Here is a 20,268-nt window from a genome sequence, read left to right as displayed (position 1 = left end):
GAGCCTGGGATTGAACACAGGGCTGCTCAGGACCTTCGTATTGTGAGGCAGATGCACTATCCCCTCTTCCCCTTATGGTCCTATTGTATGCGTATTATGAATGTTTTCTATTTTTCCTCACGTTGATACATTTCTTGTTCAAAAACTATCAATCAAAGTTTATTTATATAGCCCTTAATCACAAGTGTCTCAAAGGGCTGCACAAGTGACAACGACATCCTCGGCTCAGATCCCACATCAGGGCAAAAAAAACAATGACAAAAATTGAAGGGGACGGCAAATGTGGGGGGACAGGAGGGAGCTAGACCCTTTAGTAAAGCATTTTTTGAGTTTAAAAAATCCAGAGGCACACTACCAGCAGAAATCATTAAAAAACAAAGCTCAGTTGACAGTAAAAATTCATTGTCGCAATTGTTGGATATGACTTTAAACCATAACCAAGCATGCATCACTATAGCTCTTGTCTCAAAGTAGGTGTACTGTCACCACCTGTAGCATCACGCCATGACTTATATATATGTATGTATGTATGTATGTGTGTATATATATATGTATGTATGTATATATATACATATATGTATGTGTATATATATATGTATGTATATGTGTATATATATGTATGTATGTATGTATGTATATATGTATGTATATATATGTACGTGTATATATGTATGTATATATATATATATGTGTATATATTTTTTTTTGTATGTATGTATATACTGTATATGTATGTATATATATATATATCTCCTCTCTGAGCTGCTACCTTACCGTGGTAGAGGAGTTTGCGTGTCCCAATGATCCTAGGAGCTATGTTGTCTGGGGGTTTTCATGCCCCCTGGTAGGGTCTCCCAAGACAAACAGGTCCTAGGTGAGTGATCAGACAAAGAGCAGCTCAAAGACTTCTATGGAATTACAACGAAATGAACCCAGATTTCCCTCGCCCGGACGTGGGTCACCGGGGCCCCGCTCTGGAGCCAGGCCCGGAGTTGGGGCACGATGGCGAGCGCCTGGTGGTCGGGCCTGTTCCCATGGGGCCCGGCCGGGCACAGCCCGAAGAGGCAACGTGGGTCACCCCTCCAATGGGCTCACCACTCATAGGAGGGGCCATAGAGGTCGGGTGCATTGTGAGCTGGGCGGCAGCCGAAGGCAGGGCACTTGGCGGTCCGATCCTCGGCTACAGAAGCTAGCTCTTGGGACGTGGAACGTCACCTCACTGGGGGGGAAGGAGCCTGAGCTAGTGCGCGAGGTAGAGAAGTTCCGGCTGGATATAGTCGGACTCACCTCGACGCACAGCAAGGGCTCTGGAACCAGTTCTCTCGAGAGGGACTGGACCCTCTTCCACTCTGGCGTTGCCGGCAGTGAGAGGCGACGGGCTGGGGTGGCAATTCTGGTTGCCCCCCGGCTCAAAGCCTGTACGTTTGAGTTCAACCCAGTGGACGAGAGGGTAGCTTCCCTTCGCCTTCGGGTGGGGGGACGGGTCCTGACTGTTGTTTGTGCTTACGCACCAAACAGCAGTTCAGAATACCCACCCTTTTTGGGTACACTCGAGGGAGTACTGGAAAGTGCTCCTCCGGGTGATTCCCTTGTCCTACTGGGAGACTTCAACGCTCATGTTGGCAACGACAGTGAAACCTGGAGAGGCGTGATTGGGAAGAATGGTCGCCCGGATCTAAACCCGAGTGGTGTTTTGTTATTGGACTTTTGTGCTCGTCACAGTTTGTCGATAACAAACACCATGTTCAAACATAAGGGTGTCCATATGTGCACTTGGCACCAGGACACCCTAGGCCGCAGTTCCATGATCGACTTTGTAGTTGTGTCATCGGATTTGCGGCCTCATGTTTTGGACACTCGGGTGAAGAGAGGGGCGGAGCTTTCTACCGATCACCACCTGTCTACATGTGCTTTGTGGACTTGGAGAAGGCATTCGACCGTGTCCCTCGGGAAGTCCTGTGGGGAGTGCTCAGAGAGTATGGGGTATCGGAATGTCTTATTGTGGCAGTCCGCTCCCTGTATGATCAGTGTCAGAGCTTGGTCCGCATTGCTGGCAGTAAGTCGGACACGTTTCCAGTGAAGGTTGGACTCCGCCAAGGCTGTCCTTTGTCACCGATTCTGTTCATAACTTTTATGGACAGAATTTCTAGGCGCAGTCAAGGCGTTGAGGGGTTCCGGTTTGGTGGCCACGGGATTAGGTCTCTGCTTTTTGCAGATGATGTAGTCCTGATGGCTTCATCTGGCCGGGATCTTCAGCTCTCACTGGATCGGTTCGCAGCCGAGTGTGAAGCGACCGGAATGAGAATCAGCACCTCCAAGTCCGAGTCCATGGTTCTCGCCCGGAAAAGGGTGGAGTGCCATCTCCGGGTTGGGGAGGAGACCCCGCCCCAAGTGGAGGAGTTCAAGTACCTAGGAGTCTTGTTCACGAGTGGGGGAAGAGTGGATCGTGAGATCGACAGGCGGATCGGTGCGGCGTCTTCAGTAATGCGGACGTTGTATCGATCCGTTGTGGTGAAGAAGGAGCTGAGCCGGAAGGGAAAGCTCTCAATTTACCGGTCGATCTACGTTCCCATCCTCACCTATGGTCATGAGCTTTGGGTCATGACCGAAAGGATAAGATCACGGGTACAAGCGGCCGAAATGAGTTTCCTCCGCCGGGTGGCGGGGCTCTCCCTTAGAGATAGGGTGAGAAGCTCTGCCATCCGGGAGGAGCTCAACGTAAAGCCGCTGCTCCTCCACATCGAGAGGAGCCAGATGAGGTGGTTCGGGCATCTGGTCAGGATGCCACCCGAACGCCTCCCTAGGGATGTGTTTAGGGCACGTCCAGCTGGTAGGAGGCCACGGGGAAGACCCAGGACACGTTGGAAAGACTATGTCTCCCGGCTGGCCTGGGAACGCCTCGGGATCCCCCGGGAAGAGCTAGACGAAGTGGCTGGAGATAGGGAAGTCTGGGCTTCCCTGCTTAGGCTGCTGCCCCCGCGACCCGACCTCGGATAAGCGGAAGATGATGGATGGATGGATGGATGGATATATATATATATATATATATATATATATATATATATATATATATATATATATATATATATATATATATATATATATATATATATATATATATGTGTGTATATATGTGTGTGTATATATACATATCAGGGTTTCCCACACATTCATTTATTTGTTGCAGCCCGCCACGAAAGAATTACGGCCGCCACAAATAAAAAATAAAAAAAATGTTTTTTGGGGGGATTTTTTTTTCAGGTTTTGACTCGCTTGACCGCTCATAAAAGAAATGGGACTCTGTCTGTGAATGGAGCTTGTAGTTACATATTATATAAATATGTAAATATGATATGATGTGGTACATAAAGTGTTGTAATTATATTCCAACTCCGCGTTCTTCTTGGTCATCGCCACTGCCACCGGCCGACCACACCACCACAAATAGATGCATGACCTGTGGGAAACACTGCATATATATACATATATGAATGTGTAAAGGTTTTCGGGGTGGTGGGGGGGCGCTGGAGCCTGTCTCAGCTGCATTTGGGCGGTAGGAGTGGGGTACACTCTGGACAAGTCACCACCTCATCACGGCGTAAATATTACATATACTACCATGAATTGATTAGTGTGGACTAAGACTTAAACAAGTTGAAAAACTTATTTGGGTGTTACCATTTAGTGGACAATTGTACGGAATATGTACTGTACTGTGCAATCTACTAATAAAAGTTTCAATCAATCAATCAATATATGTTATATTTTATATTGCTTTAAGTCTATTTGTAACTGAGCTACTGTGTGGAACAATTTTTGGCATTAGCCAAAAATCTCTCTCCTTTTTGCAGTTAGTCCAGAACGCGGCAGCACGACTTTTAACAGGGGCCAGGAAACGCCAGCATAGAACCCCAATTCTTCAGAGTTTGCACTATCTCTGTGTTCCTTTTAGAATTGATTGTAAAACATTGCTGTTTGTTTTTAAAGCTTTACATGGACTGGCACCTCATTATATCTCGGACCTCATCCAAATGTACACTCCTGCGCGCGCTCTGAGGTCCGAGAGCCAGCTCCAGCTCGTGGTGCCCAAGACCAGACTTAAAACTAGGGGAGACAGGGCCTTCTCTGTGGTCGGCCCTAAGCTCTAGAACACTCTGCCCCTCCATGTTCAAACTGCTCCCACAGTGGAGTGTTTTAAGTCTCATCTTAAGACCCACTTTTATTCTTTGGCTTTTAACACCACGTGAGTTGTGTGGTCGTCCGTCCTCTGTGTTTTTTCGGGGGGGTTTTTATATACTTTTTGATTTATATTTTACTGTTTTAATTTATTTTACCCTTTAAAATAGTTTTTAATCATATTTATTTTTATATTGTTTTTATATTGGTTTTATATTTATTTTTTGTTTTTATTCAGTCATTGGTGGAGCATAATATTCCATCCATCCATTTCCTACCGCTTATTCCCTTTTGGGGTAGCGGGGGGCGCTGGCGCCCATCTCAGCTACAATCGGGCGGAAGGTGGGGTACAACCTGGACATGACGCCACCTCATCGCAGGGCCAACACAGATAGACAGACAACATTCACACTCACATTCACAGACTAGGGCCAATTTAGTGTTGCCAATCAACCTATCCCCAGGTGCATGTGTTTGGAAGTGGGAGGAAGCCGTAGTACCCGGAGGGAACCCACGCAGTCACGGGGAGGACATGCAAACTCCATATTGATTTTAACATGGCTGTGCAGCACTTTGGAAACGTTCTTGTTGTTTAAATGTGCTATATAAATAAAGTGGATTGGATTGGATTGAACAATTTCCCTGGGCCCTGTGGATCATTAAAGTTTGTCTAAGTGTAAGTCTAAGTATGTGTAATGTGTAGGCTTTGCCTTGTCTCCTGCTCCCCGTGTTAATGCATTTCTTGTTCAAAAACTATCAAATGTTTTACTCATTTATGTCATTTAAAGGCCTACTGAAACCCACTTCTACCCACCACGCAGTCTGATAGTTTATATATCAATGATGAAATATTAACATTGCAACACATGCCAATACGGCCTGTTTAGTTTACTAAATTACAATTTTAAATTTCCCGCGGAGTTTCTTGTTGAAAACGTCGCGGAATGATGACGCTGTGCGCGACATATTAGCGCAGCAGCATTTGCGGCTAAAAGTCATCTCTTTTCATTGCGCAATTAAACAGTATTCTGGACATCTGTGCTGCTGAATCTTTTGCAATTTGTTCAGTAATAATGGAGAAGTCAAAGTAGAAAGATGGATGAGGGAAGCTTTAGCCTTTAGCCACACAAACAGACGGTGTTTCTTTGTTTAAAATTCCCGGAGGTGAAGCTTTACTATGGATCAGAGCAGTCAAGCGAACGTGGTTCCCGACCACTTGTCAACCGGCAAGTTTCGGTGACGAAATTGTGGTAAAAAGTCGCCCCTTACCGGAGATCAGCTGAGCTTGCGCCGTCCATGCAGCTGCCGTCGACTTCCCTCAGAGACTGGCGTCAAGAAACCCATGGACACACCCCTCTGACTATCCATCAATCCATTTTCTACCGCTTATTCCCTTTTGGGGTTGCGGGGGGCCCCTCTGACTATCAGGTACTATTTAATCTCACTAAAACACTAGCAACACAATAGAAAGATAAGGGATTTCCCAGAATTATCCTAGTAAATGTGTCTAAAAACATATGAATCCGTCCCAATGCAATCGCCTTTTTTTTTAACTTTATTTTTTTTTTTTTTCCAATCCTTTGCTATCAACATCATCATCCACTAATCTTTCATCCTTGCTCAAATTAATGGGGAAATTGTCGTTTTCTCGGTCCGAATAGCTCTTGCTGCTGGCGGCTCCCATGATAAACAATGTGAGAAGCCCTCACCCTTGTGACGTCATCGTCTGCGACTTCCGGTAAAGGCAAGGCTTTTTTATTAGCGACCAAAAGTTGCGAACTTTATCGTCGATGTTCTCTACTAAATCCTTTGGGGCGGTATAGCTCGGTTGGTAGAGCGGCCGTGCCAGCAACTTGAGGGTTGCAGGTTCTATCCCTGCTTCCGCCTTCCTAGTCAATGCCGTTGTGTCCTTGGGCAAGACACTTTAGCCACCTGCTCCCAGTGCCACCCACACTGGTTTAATTGTAACTTAGATATTGGGTTTGACTATGTAAAGCGCTTTAAGTCACTTGAGGAAAAAGCGCTATATAAATATAATTCACTTCACTTCACTTTCAGCAAAAATATGGCAATATCCCGAAATGATCAAGTATAACACATAGAATGGACCTGCTATCCCCGTTTGAATGAGAAAATCTCCTTTCAGTAGGCCTTTAAAGTTTGTCTAAGTGTAAGTCTAAGTATGTGTAATGTGTAGGCTTTGCCGTGTCTATTGCTCCTCGCATTTCTTGTTCATCCATCCATTTTCTACCGCTTATTCCCTTTGGGGTCGCGGGGGGCGCTGGTGCCTACCTATCTCAGCTACAATCGGGCGGAAGGTGGAGTACACCCTGGACAAGTCGCTCCCTTATCGCAGGGCCACTTACCAAAGGCATGCAGTAAAAATGTGAGTGTGTCGTAAGCTTGGACCTTAAATCCGACTGAATAGCTCTTAATCTTCTTCCCTTTACGCGATTTCAAATTACCATCAAATGTTTTACTCAAGTTTATGTCATTTAAGGACAAGTGAACGTGTTCCTAGAGTTATTTTTTATAGAAAGTTGAAAAACGTGACTTGTGTTTTTTTGTGTGTTTTTTTTTTAATAGAAACGTAATGGTGTCGCAACGCGGTGCGTCACGTGACGTCATCACGGCCGTCCAATCACGTGGTCGCCTGCGTCATGTGGACAATTCCTGTGGGCGGAGGAGCGATTCCGGTTCCGGGTGTCTTCATAGCAGTCGGTGTCGTTTCCGATTATGGTCTTTTATCGGAAACTTTTCTCGACCATCGACGGATTACAGTAGGGTATTTTTTTTTTTAAAGTCTGACGAGTGAGTAAAGAAGCGAACATGACTACCCGCTCGGAGAGAGAGAAGGCCCAGAAGCTGAATGAGCAGCACCAGGCCATCCTGTCCAAAATGCTCCGAGAGGAAGACAACAAGTACTGTGCCGACTGCGAGGCGAAAGGTACACTATTCACATTCTCAAAAAGAGTGTTGTTTTGAAATAATATTCGGTCTTTTTACCTCCACTTTCCTATAGGTGTCAAAACCCCATTGTATTATCTGTGTTAGCTTAACAAGCCAGCTGTAATGTGTGGAAGTAGCTTAGTCAGCTGATACCGCAAGAGTGCCCTCAAGCTAAGTGGCTAACTAGCAAGCTAACGCCTTTCAGCTACATTTCCCAACTTCCTTTATTAAAAGCACATGTCCAGCTGCTCCCCTCGTATATCCATCCATCCATTTTTCTACCGCTTGTCCCTTTTTGGGGGTTGCAGGGGGCGCTGGAGCCTATCTCAGCTGCATCCGGTGTCAAGCGAAATAAGTGCCCAAGCGTGTCGGGGCATACCGTATTTCCCTGACTAGCCACCGGGGCGCTAATTAATTTAAAGGCCTACTAAAATGAGATTTTCTTATTTAAACGGGGATAGCAGGTCCATTCTATGTGTCATACTTGATCATTTCGTGATATTGCCATATTTTTGCTGAAAGGATTTAGTAGAGAACATCGACGACAAAGTTAGCAACTTTTGGTTGCTAATAAAAAGCCTTGCCTGTACTGGAAGTAGCAGACGATGTGCGTGTGACGTCACTGGTTGTAGAGCTCCTCACATTGTTTACAATCATGGACACTAGCAGCTAGAGTGATTCAGACCGAGAAAGCGGCAATTTCCCCATTAATTTGAGCGAGGATGAGAGATTGGTGGATGAGGATAGTGAGAGCGATTCAGATGTTATTAGACACATTTACGAGGATAATTCTGGAAAATCCCTTATCTGCTTATTGTGTTACTAGTGTTTTAGTGAGATTATATAGTCCTACCTGAAAGTGGGAGGGGTGTGGTGACTGCCAGTGTCTCTGAGGGAAGTCACGGAGGAGCCAAGAGAGTCGCAGCTGCCCCTTTGACAGCTGCAGGAGGAACGACACGAGCTCCGCTCATGTCTACGGTAAGAGCCGACTTATTACCACAATTTTCTCACCAAAACCTGCCCGTTGACATGTGGTAGAGAACCATGTTCACTTGACCGCTCTGTTCCATATTAAAGCTTCACCGTCATCTTTAGGGAATGTAAACAAAGAAACACCGGCTATCCACCAACATCTTTCTTCTTTGTAGTCTCCAATATTAATTAAACAAATTGCAAAAGATTCAGCAACACAGATGTCCAGAATACTGTGTAATTATGTGATTAAAGCAGACGACTTTTAGCCGTGATCTGTGCTGGAAGAACATGTCCGCTACCACCGGTGACGTCACTCGCACGCGTCATCATTCCGCGACGTTTTCAACAGGATACTTCGCAGGAAATTTAAAATTGCAATTTAGTAAACTAAATACGGCCTTTTTAGTTTACTAAATTGCAATTTTAAATTTCCCGGGACATTTTTCTTGAAAACGTCGCGTAATGATGACGTGTACGCGTGTCGTCACGGGCTGTTATGAATATAAACGCTGCGCGCACACACAGCTAAAAGTCGTCTGCTTTAACGGCATAATTACACAGTATTTTGGACATCTGTGTTGCTGAATCTTTTGCAATTTGTTCAATTAATATGGGAGAAGTCAAAGTAGAAAGACAGAGTTGGGAAGCTTTAGCCTTTAGCCACACAAACACACAGTGATTCCTTGTTTAAAATTCACGGACGTGAAACTTTACTATGGATCACAGCGAACATGGATCCCAACCGAATGTCAACCTGCAGGTTTCGGTGAGAAAGTTCTGGTTAAAAAGTCGCCTCTTACCGGAGATCAGCTGAGCTTGTGAGCCCCGTACAGCTGCCGTCGACTTCCCCGAGACACTGCACGTCAACACCAGGCCTTGGACGTACACTTCCGACTATCAGGTACTGTTAAACTCACTAAAACACTAGCAACACAATAGAAAGATAAAGGATTTTCCAGAATTATCCTAGTAAATGTCTCTAAAAACATCTGTATCCGTCCCAATGCAACGCGATTGCAATCACGTTTTTTTTTTTACTTGTTTTTTTTGTTGTTGTTTTTCTAGTCCGTCGCTATCAATATCCTCCAACACGAATCTTTCATCCTCGCTCAAATTAATGGGGAAATTGTTGTTTTCTCTGTCTGAATAGCTGTTTTAGTTGGAGGCTCCCATTAAAATCAATGTGAATATATGAGGAGCCATCAACATGTGACGTCATCGTCTGCGACTTATGGTAGAGGCAGTGCTTTTCTCCAGTTGCTAACTTTATTGTGGATGTTCTCTTACTAAATCCTTTCAGCAAAAATACGGCAATATCACGAAATGATCAAGTTTGACACATAGAATGGACCTGCTATCCCCGTTTAAATAAGAAAATCTCATTTCAGTAGGTCTTTAAAACCTCTTCTCACTCCTGCGCTTATTCAAGGCATGCGGTAAAAGTAATCAGGCGCTAATAATTTTAAAACCTATTCTCGCCCCAGCTTTTACCAACGACATTCAATAAAAAATTGAGTCTGATTAAAAAAAAAAAATTATAAAAAATGATTCCGCGGCCCGGTGGTTGTGGACCACTGCTCTACAACATGTCATCGCGACCGCCTTGACACAACGCTATCTGCGTGCCGGCCGGACGCATGCATTTCGCTAATTCTCATACGAGATTGCAATGCATACTTGGTCAACAGCCATACCTTTTACACTGATGGTTGTGATATAAACAACTTTAACACTCTTACTAATATGCGCTACACTCTGTGAACCCACACCAAACACATTTCTGGAGAACATCGGCTCTGTAACACATTATAAATGCAACATAAGAATTACCCACAATGCCATCCATCCATGACTCTTTGCTATATTATACACGCGCCCCAACCCCGCCCACCTCAACCGACGCACGGTGGGGGGGGGGGGGGGGGGGGGGGTTGCTAGCGGGGTGTATAATATAGCCAAGAGTCATGGATGCATGGCATTGTGGGTAATTCTTACGTTGCGTTTATAATGTGTTACAGAGCCGATGTTCTCCCGGAATGTGTTTGGTGTGGGTTCACATGGTGTGGCACATATTAGTAAGAGTGTTAAAGTTGTTTTATATCACAACCATCAGTGTGATCTGTATGGCTGTGGAACAAGACCCCTGGTTTACACATAGTAAAAGCAAAAAAAAAATCCTCCGTCATTTTGAAAATGACAACAGGGGAAGCGTCACTCGTGGCGTCACACATTTGACCCAGCTGTAAAAGTAAGCATGTGTTAATACATTTTGGGAGCGAGTTTGACCCAGCACTAATTCAAGGCAGGCGCTTATTACATGCCCGACGGCTATTCAAGGAAATACAGTATATTATATATGCCCACCCTATTGTATACAGCAGTGGTTCTCAAATGGGCGTACGCGTACCCCTGGGGATAATTGAAGGTATGCAAAGGGGTACGTGAGATTTTTTTTAAATATTGTAAAAATAGCAACAATTCAACAATCCTTTATAGATATGTTTTTTGAATATTACTTCAACAAAATATCAATGTAAGTTCATTAACTGTAAAAAGAAATGCAACAATGCACTATTCAGTGTTGACAGCTAGATTTTTTGTGGACATGTTCCATAAATATTAATGTTAAAGGTTTCTTTTTTTGTGAAGAAATGTTTAGAATTAAATTCATGAATCCAGATGAATCTCTATTGCAATCCCCAAAGAGGGCACTTCATAGTTGATGATTACGTCTATGTGTAGAAATTTTTATTTACAATTGAATCACGTGTTTATTTTTCAACAAGTTTTTAGTTATTTTCATATCTTTTTTTCCATATAGTTCAAGAAACACCTCTACAAATGAGCAATATTTTGCACTGTTATACAACTTAATAAATCAGAAACTGATGACATAGTGCTGTATTCTACTTCTTTATCTCTTTTTTTCAACCTAAAATGCTTTGCTCTGATTAGGGGGTACTTGAATTAAAAAAATGTTCACAGGGGGTACATCACTGAAAAAAGGTTGAGAACCACTGGTATACAGTGTGTATTGGACGGCTTGCCAAATAATTGCCCCTGTGGCCTCAGTGAGAGTGCATACGAGGTATACTCATTAGTTAAACTTGGATTTGCTGATATTGTTAGGTAAAAGAAAAACCGTATCATACCAAAGTTACTGTGATATATATTGCATTTGGCTATTAAATATGGAGAAACGGCAGGATGAAAGTCACTACTAGGATGGTCTCTCTCTCCCTACACACACGTTGGTTTGTCAATTACGCTGCCCTGCCAAAAAACTGCCCGGCTGGTCACTGCGCACTGGACTGCGCAGGTGCGCGCATGCGCACACCCCCCCCCCGAGCACTTATTTCGCTGGGCACAAATTTGGTGTCACATCGGACGGAAGGCGGGGTACACCTTGGACTAGGGCTGGGCGATATGGCCTCTTATTAATATAGCAATATTTTAGGGCCATGTCGCGATACACGTTATGTACAGCGATATTTTGACTCAGCCTTGAATGAACACTTGATGTAGGGCTGGGCCATATTGCCTTTTTTAATATCGCAATATTTTTAGTCCATATCGCGATATACGATATATATTACGATATTTTGCCTTGGCCTTGAATGAACAATTGAGGCATATAATCACAGCAGTATGATGATTCTATGTGTATACATTAAAACATTCTTCTTTATACTGCATTCATATATGCTACTTTTAAACTTTCATGCAGAGAGGGAAATCACAACTAAGTCAATTGACCAAAACTGTATTTATTAAAGTTATTAAGCAATGGCACAAACATTCAAGTCATTTCCAAAACATAAAGTGCAAGATTGTGTGAGACATTTTAAGTGTCAAATAAAAATGAGCTGCATAATAGGAAATTAAATAGTATTTGTCCTTCACTATGTGGTAGGTTACTACGGTTATGAAATTCTCTTCATTCTCTAGCGAGTGACTTTTCAAATGATGCTACATATTAGCAGTAATGCTACTTTTTATAGCAACGCTTGTATAGCATGCTTGACTTATTACGGTTGTCTGTTAGACATATTTCCACTTGAAGCCATACCACTGCCAGACGATGGAAACCCTGCTGTTTTTATTGGAAATTAAGTCTTCCTTCATTTGTTACCAGATCCGCACCTTCTTTCTCTCGTACGACTACGTTAGCAGCTAACATAGCCCAGTCTGCTACCTCTCTGCTCTTTGAAGGTGGACACATATGTGACGTATGACGTGACAGTATGTGACGTATGTAAGAATGTGCGCCTGCTTTTCTGTGAGAAGGAAAGACAGGAAAGAGTGGGAAGAGCCTGAAGTGTACAGCATTCACACACTAGGGCCAATTTAGTGTTGCCAATCAACCCATCCCCAGGTGCATGTCTTTGGAGGTGGGATGAAGCCGGAGTATCCAGAGGGAACCCACGCATTCACGGGGAGAACATGCAAACTCCACACAAAAAAGATCCCGAGCCCAGGATTGAACCCAGGACTGCTCAGGACCCTCGAATTGTGAGGCAGATGCACTAAATATTCCAATAACTGTCAAATAAAAATGAGCTTTAAATAGGAAATCAAATAGCAGTGCTGCTACTTTTCGTAGCAACGCTTTTGCCGCATAATTGTTCAACATATTAGTGGGTGGTTGAAGCGAAACCACTGCCAGACGATGCACCCTGTGCTGTTTTCTTGGGAATGAATTCTTCCTTCATTTGTTACCAAATTTGCACCTTCTCTCTCTCTTTCTCTCTCTCTCTCTCCCCCGTATTACCACCCGCACCACTCCGTTAGCATCACAGCTAATGTTACCATGTCGCTACCTTTCTGCTCGGGGAGGGCGTGTGACGTTGCACACGTGACGTGTGTAAGAAGGTGCACTTGTTTTAAGTCTCTGTGAGAAGGAGAGACAAGAAAGAGAGAGAAACACATGCAGTGTAATGCCCACAGCTAAAAACAACTGCCTGAGAACATATACTGGAATATCACGATATAGTCATTTTAGGGCTGGGCGATATATACGATATATCGCGGGTTTGTCTCTGCGATATAGAAAATGAATTTATTGTAGTATTCGAGTACACGTTCACACACAGTACTTTTAGCTGTGGGCGTACACTTCAAGCTGCTCTCCTCGCTCTTTCTTGTCTCTTCTTCTCGCAGACAAGCAGGCGCACATTCTTACATACGTCACATACTGTCACGTCATACGTCACATACGTATACGCCCTCACGGAGCAGAAAGTTAGCATACTGGGCTACGTTAGCGGCTAACGTAGCCGTACGAGAGAAAGAAGGTGCGGATCTGGTAACAAATAAAGGAAGACTTAATCCCCAATAAAAACAGCAGCGTTTCCATCATCTGGCGGTGGTTCAGCTTCAGGTGGGAATATGTCGAACAGACAACTGTAATTTTTTCAAGTGTGGGGGGGAAAAGCGTTGCTATATAAAGTAGCATTACTGCTAATATGTAGCATCATTTGAAAAGTCACTCGCTAGAGAATGAAGAGAATTTCATAACCTTAGTAACCTACCACATAGTGAAGGACAAATATTATTTGATTTCCTATTATGCAGCTCATTTTTATTTGACACTTAAAATGTCTCTGACCATCTTGCAATTTATGTTTTGGAAATGACTTGAATGTTTGTGCCATTGCTTAATAACTTTAATAAATACACTTTTGGTCAATTGACTTAGTTGTAATTTCCCTCTCTGCATGAAAGTTTAAAAGTAGCATATATGAATGCAGTATTAAGAAGAATGTTTTAATGTAGACACATAGAATCATCATAGAGCTGTGATTTAATGCATCAAGTGTTCATTCAAGGCCAAGGCAAAATATCGTAATATATATCGTATATCGTCAGATATGGCCTAAAAAAATCGCAATTTAAAAAAAAGGCAATATCGCCCAGCCCTAAGTCATTTTCTAAATCGCACAAAGACAAGCCCGTAATATATCGATATATCGCCCAGCCCTACCCTGGACAAGTCGCCACCTCATCACAGGGCCAGCACAGATTGAAAGACAACATTCACACACTGTGTTCTACAAAATGGTGTAATTGAAAAATCATACATCAGCGTGGTCTGATCCACCAACGGCTCATCTTTTTTTTTTTTACCAGGTCCGAGATGGGCGTCCTGGAACCTGGGGGTGTTTATCTGTATCCGATGTGCCGGCATTCATAGGAACCTCGGTGTACACATATCCCGAGTGAAATCGGTGAACTTGGACCAATGGACCTCAGATCAAATTCAGGTATTGTTTCTTCAAAATAATTTTCTATTTTTGTATCTTAGGGCAATGTTTTTCAACCACTGTGCCGTGGGAGATTATCTAATTTCACCCTATTTGGGTTAAAAATATTTTTTGCAAACCAGTAATTATAGTCTGACAATTATGTGTTGTTTTTGAATGTCTGTGCTGTCTAGAGCTTGTCAGAGTAACTGTGTAATACTCTTCCATATCAGTAGGTGGCAGCCAGTAGCTAATTGCTTTGTAGATGTCGGTAACAGCGGTAGGCAGTGTGCAGGTAAAAAGGTGTCCAATGCATACTTGCAAACCTTGAGACATGAGTATATCCGTTCGGCCACTGTGTTCAATGGAAAAGTCTGATCTACAAAATTTACAGGCAGCATACCCCTTCCCCTTTGAGCTGTCCTGGATGAACTGAAATATTTTTTTTCCCATCATTTTGGAACTTGCAAGCGTACTTCTTCTTACTCGTCGTCGCCATGTCTCTTCTTCGTTCTTCTGCTTCGTCTCTTTTATGTTGTTGGACATTACTAATTGCGTTAGTTTTGAAGCAATGCATGATAGGAATCCGGATGTTGTGTGTCAGTATATTAACGTGCTAACTGGAATAAATACACGCTGAGAAATAGCTCCGTGCCTGCCTATTTTATGGGTTATAGATAAACCTATGGAGATCGGAGACATATATAATAGTCTCCTTTTCAGGTGAGAGAGGACGCTAAAGGCAGTACCTTTTAAGGCACGCCCCCAATATTGTTGTCCGGGTGGGAATCGGTAGAAAATTTGGAGAATTGTTGCCCCCGGAAGATTTTTTGAAGGGGCACTGAAATTCGGGAGTTATGGGGAATCATGCACATCCCAAACACACAAACACAGGTATCAATAGGTAATAAATGTTGGCTTTACATAAAAGGACCCTTTTAAGTGAATAATTCATACATGCATTCACCATGAAAGTACACACCTCTACATACTCTTCCTGGCCAAAAAAAGGTCAAACACACGAATATTTTATTGGGCTGCTTTTAGCTTTTAAATATACTTTCACTGTTACATAATTTCCACAAGCTTCTGTCACAGTGTTTATCTCTGTTCAAGTTGCATTCAAATGACACCAAAATCTTGTATTAATGACTTGTATTGTATAGATGTGAAGGTCTTCTCTAGCACATCCCCTGAGAATCCTAATTGGGTTCAGGTTTGGACTACTATGAGGCAGTGTCTCATAATAGTAATGTAACATGCTCTCTGAGCCTTCACAATTTGAGCACGTCTGTCATCTTAGAAAGAAAAAAATAATTGATGGCATAAGGTCATTCACTTTATTCAGTTAGTCAGATTACTTCCATCCTTGGGCACAGCACAATATTTAACCTTGGCCTGAATAACTGCAGCGACCCCAACCCTATTTGATTACTTAAATTTAGGTTTTGAAATTGTTTGGCCAGGCAGTGTATTTGTGAATGTTTAAATGTCTTTATTCACCTGTGTTCTGTTTCCTTAGAGCATACAGGATATGGGAAACACTAAGGCCAGGCAACGTTATGAAGCCAACCTTCCAGAGAACTTCAGAAGACCTCAAACAGACCAGTATCCTTCAATGTCTGCAAATACTTGACACTTTCATTCTGTATGTAAACCCCTTAGCTATAAAATTCAAAAGACAACAAATCAAGAATAAAAAGACAGCCAAGGATAATGATAAACAAAGTGTGTGGGAACATTTTCAGCACTGGTGTCTTAAAAGCTACACTTCAAATCCACATCCGGTAGGTTTCTGCTTCAAAGTGATTAGTCTATTGCACTTTCCCAGCCTTTACTGCCACACCCTTATTCACTCTTTAAAAAAAAATTCTCGTCACAGCAATTTTGATGTCTTCAAAATGGGGTAAGTTGGGTGTTCTTCTGCATGACGATGTTCTTCTCGGCAGGAGCTTGTCGATGCTGAAGGCATTGCCGGCAGGAGCGTTGTCATGATAAATAAGTCATGAGTTTTCCTACACTGAACAAAGCAAATGCCACAGGATTTCTCTGTAGGGGTGCTCTTTTTTTTGTCTGTGGCAAGAACTCTCTTAGATAAAGAATGTGATCAACATCAACAGTCTTGGAACTTAAAATGATTGCCTTCATCTTGTGTTCTCAATAACTGTTTAAAATTCTTGTGTTCAGACAAATCATTTTGTGTTTTTCCTGACCCGCTCAGCTGTTTTCAGACATGTCACACCAGGAAGCTACGACAGCTATGACGAAGGCGGAAGTGTCAGCCAAAACCTGTCTTACACAAAAAGATTTGTCTGAACACAATAATTTTATACACAGTCTTGGAACTTTTCTGACACACCTTATATTGATACCTCACTTTATCAATTCTACAGTGGATTGATTGATTTGCTGTAATTTTCTACAAACCCCGTTTCCATACGAGTTGGGAAATTGTTAGATGTAAATATAAATGGAATACAATGATTTGCAAATCCTTTTCAACCCATATTCAATTGAATGCATTATAAAGAAAATATATTTGATGTTCAAACTCATAAACTTTATTTTTTATTTTTTTGCAAATAATAATTAACTTAGAATTTCATGGCTGCAACACGGGTCAAAGTAGTTAGGAAAGGGCATGTTCACCACTGTGTTACATCACCTTTTCTTTTAATGACACTCAATAAACGTTTGGGAACTGAGGAAAGTAATTATTGAAGCTTTGAAAGTGGAATTCTTTATGTAGAGTTTCAGTCGTTCAACATTCCGGTGTCTCCGCTGTCGTATTTCACGCTTCATAATGCGCCACACATTTTCGATGGGATACAGGTCTGGACTGCAGGCGCGCCAGGAAAGTACCCGCACTCTTTTTTTTCCGAAGCCATGCTGTTGTAACACGTGCTCAATGTGGCTTGGCATTGTCTTGCTGAAATAAGCATCGGCGTCCATTAAAAAGACGGCGCTTGGATGGCAGCATATGTTGTTACAAAACTTGTATTTATCTTTCAGCATTAATGGTGCCTTCACAGATGTGTAAGTTACCCATGCCTTTGGCACTAATGCACCCCATACCATCACAGATGCTGGCTTTTGAACTTTGCGTCGACAAAAGTCTGGATGGTTCGCTTCCCCTTTGGTCCGGATGACACAATGTTGAATATTTCCAAAAACAATTTCAAATATGGACTTGTCAGACCACAGAACACTTATCCACTTTGCATCAGTCCATCTTAGATGATCTTGGGACCATAGAAGCCAGCGGCGTTTCTGGATGTTGTTGATAAATGGCTTTCGCTTTGCGTAGTAGAGCTTTAACTTGCACTTACAGATATAGTGACAAACTGTATTTAGTGACAGTGGTTTTCTGAAGTGTTCCTGAGCCCATGTGGTGATATCCTTTAGCGATTGATGTTTGGTTTTGATACACTGCCATCTGAGGGATTGAAAGTCACGGTCATTCAATATTGGTTTCCGGCCATGCCACTTACGTGGAGTGATTTCTCCTGATTCTCTGAACCTTTTGATGACAATATGTACCGTAGATGTTGAAATCCCTGAATTTCTTGCAATTGCACTTTAACAAACATTGTTCTAAACTGTTTGACTATTTGTTCAAAAATTTGTGGACAAAGGGGTGTACCTCACCCCATCCTTTCTTGTGAAAGACTGAGCATTTTTTGGGAAGCTGTTTTTATACCCAATCATGGCACCCACCTGTTTCCCAATTAGCCTGCACACCTGTGGGATGTTCCAAATAAGTGTTTGATGAGCATTCCTCAACTTTATCAGTATTTATTGCCACCTTTCCGAACTTCTTTGTCAGGTGTTGCTGGCATCAAATGCTAAAGTTAATGATTATCTGCAAAAAAAAATGTTTTATCAATTTGAACATCAAATATGTTAGCTTTGTAGCATATTAGACTGGATATGGGTTGAAAATGATTTGCAAATCATTGTATTCCGTTTATATTTACATGAAACACAATTTCACAACTCACATGGAGACAGCGTTTGTATTTACACAAACATTTAAAAGACCTTATGGTGTGCTGCTATGAATTTCTACCCAGCAAGCAATGTCCCGAGCTCACTTCGTTTCGAGGTGTTGCGGGGCCTTAACATTTTGTTCACCCCACTTACCTGACAGAGAAATCAGACCCCACTTGATTTACATGAATGTGCTAAACTAAGTGTCAAGAGCTAAAACAAACAAGGGCCGAGGAAGAGAATTCAAATTGAGCATAGAGTCACAATAACCAATATTAATAGTGTGACTGAAATTTTCGGACTTATAAGTCGCCCTGCTAATAACTAAGCCGCACCCACTAAATTTGGAAAAAAAAATTTTTTCCATATATAGGCCGCAGGTATGTTGTGAAATTAGATATTTACATAGAACGATTTAGTAAATCTTAATTTACATAATTGTTTCCAAATGGTGTCTGTAACGTCGCAGTAAAACGGCAGAAAAGTCATGTCTTTATTCATCCTTTTGAAATGAAAAATATTTTCTCCTATTTAAGTAAATACAAAATGTTTATCAGGATTATTTCTCCTTTTACTTTGTAAAGTTTTTAAGTTTGAAAAGTTTCTTAAAGTTGATCTTTAGATTCCTTTTCTTAATCCATTCAATAATATAGCTGTTTGCAAAAAAAATCCATAAATTAGCCACACTTTTGTTAAAGCTGCAGGGTTCAAAGCTTGGGGAAAAAAGTAGCTTCTTGTTGTTCGGAAAATACGGTATCTGACGGTGTTTTATGAGCTTTCTTAATGCTTCTGCATTGCACCTCTTGTGTACCTTTCAACATGTGTGTGCTGACTGAATTTGCCTTAAGTGTGACCTCAGAGCAGTTGAATTCTTCATCAGGGATAAATATGAGAAGAAGAAATACTACAGTAAGAATGTGACCAACGGAGGCAGTGTATGTTGAGCTTTATTCCTGTACCTTTTTACCATTCATCGCTCAGTAATGATCAGTGTTTCTGATTTCTGGATTAATTTGATCTGTGTTTGTTTCCTCAGCCGAAAGAGTGCAATAAGAAAGAGAAAGAGACAGAGCGAGGGAGCAAGGTGTCATCTTACACAAAAGTGAGTCAACATGTATTGTACACATTCACACGTTCTCCTCGGCTTTCATCGGTGATGTTTTTCCTCCACTAATCAAACTTGTCTGTTCACCTTTTATATTAAGAAGAGTGAAGAGTCTAGGCCAGCCCCCAAAATCAGCCCAGTTAAGACACCAGAACCTTCTGTTAACCTACTAGGACTTGGTGAGTCTCCACGGAACATCGACATATAGGTTATGGATTTATCGCTTGTAAAATGGTGCATTGTTATAAGTGTTTATTTTTTAAGCTTGTGAGACGGATATCTTTAAAGTGTTCAGGACCTCAATATGAGGTAGCGTGTCTATGGCAGTGTGCAATGCACTTACCTCCCACATAAAGTGACTGTTTAAAACTTACAATTACATTTTTCAAACCCATCCATCCATCCATCCATTTCCTACCGCTTATTTCCTTTGGGGTTGCAGGGGGCGCTGGTGCCTATCTCAGCTACAATTGGGCGGAAGGCGGTGTACACCCTGGACTAGTCGCCACCTCATATAACTGAAACCCCACCGGCTAGTTTGTTACCATTATTACTGTTTTAACAGAACATATATATTTTCAATTCAATCATCAATCAATCAATGTTTACTTATATAGCCCTAAATCACTAGTGTCTCAAAGGGCTGCACAAACCACTACGACACACATGTTTCACTTACTAATTATATGGAAATAAAAATTGCTCATTAATTTGAGGAATTTTTTGGCATTCAGGCTTTCCACTGTCTCACCAGGGAGCGTGTGCATAAACACTAAAGTAGTCCGATAGAAGCGGCTAAAATTTGTAGTTATGTTGTTGTCTTTTATAAAA

General features: G+C 42.1%; 1 protein-coding gene across 2 annotated transcripts in view; it reads left to right on the top strand.

Moving 5' to 3' along the window:
• The first annotated feature begins 6,842 nt into the window (after window positions 1-6,842).
• LOC133538969 (stromal membrane-associated protein 1-like) overlaps window positions 6,843-20,268 on the top strand; it is a 32,266-nt gene continuing 18,840 nt past the window's right edge. The window contains exons 1-6 of one of the 2 annotated variants that reach the window (XM_061880931.1): window positions 6,843-7,123; window positions 14,230-14,363; window positions 15,865-15,950; window positions 19,192-19,267; window positions 19,369-19,434; window positions 19,541-19,616. In XM_061880931.1, the coding sequence (XP_061736915.1) occupies window positions 7,006-7,123; window positions 14,230-14,363; window positions 15,865-15,950; window positions 19,192-19,267; window positions 19,369-19,434; window positions 19,541-19,616 (556 nt within the window). In that variant the 5' untranslated portion in view covers window positions 6,843-7,005. Of the gene's footprint in view, window positions 7,124-14,229; window positions 14,364-15,864; window positions 15,951-19,191; window positions 19,268-19,368; window positions 19,435-19,537; window positions 19,617-20,268 lie in introns of both variants that reach the window. The other variant, XM_061880930.1, reaches the window with a different exon arrangement.

Source organism: Nerophis ophidion, linkage group LG20, assembly GCF_033978795.1.
Source record: "Nerophis ophidion isolate RoL-2023_Sa linkage group LG20, RoL_Noph_v1.0, whole genome shotgun sequence".
NCBI classification, from domain to species: domain Eukaryota; kingdom Metazoa; phylum Chordata; class Actinopteri; order Syngnathiformes; family Syngnathidae; genus Nerophis; species Nerophis ophidion.
This window is presented reverse-complemented; position numbering and strand designations above follow the sequence as displayed.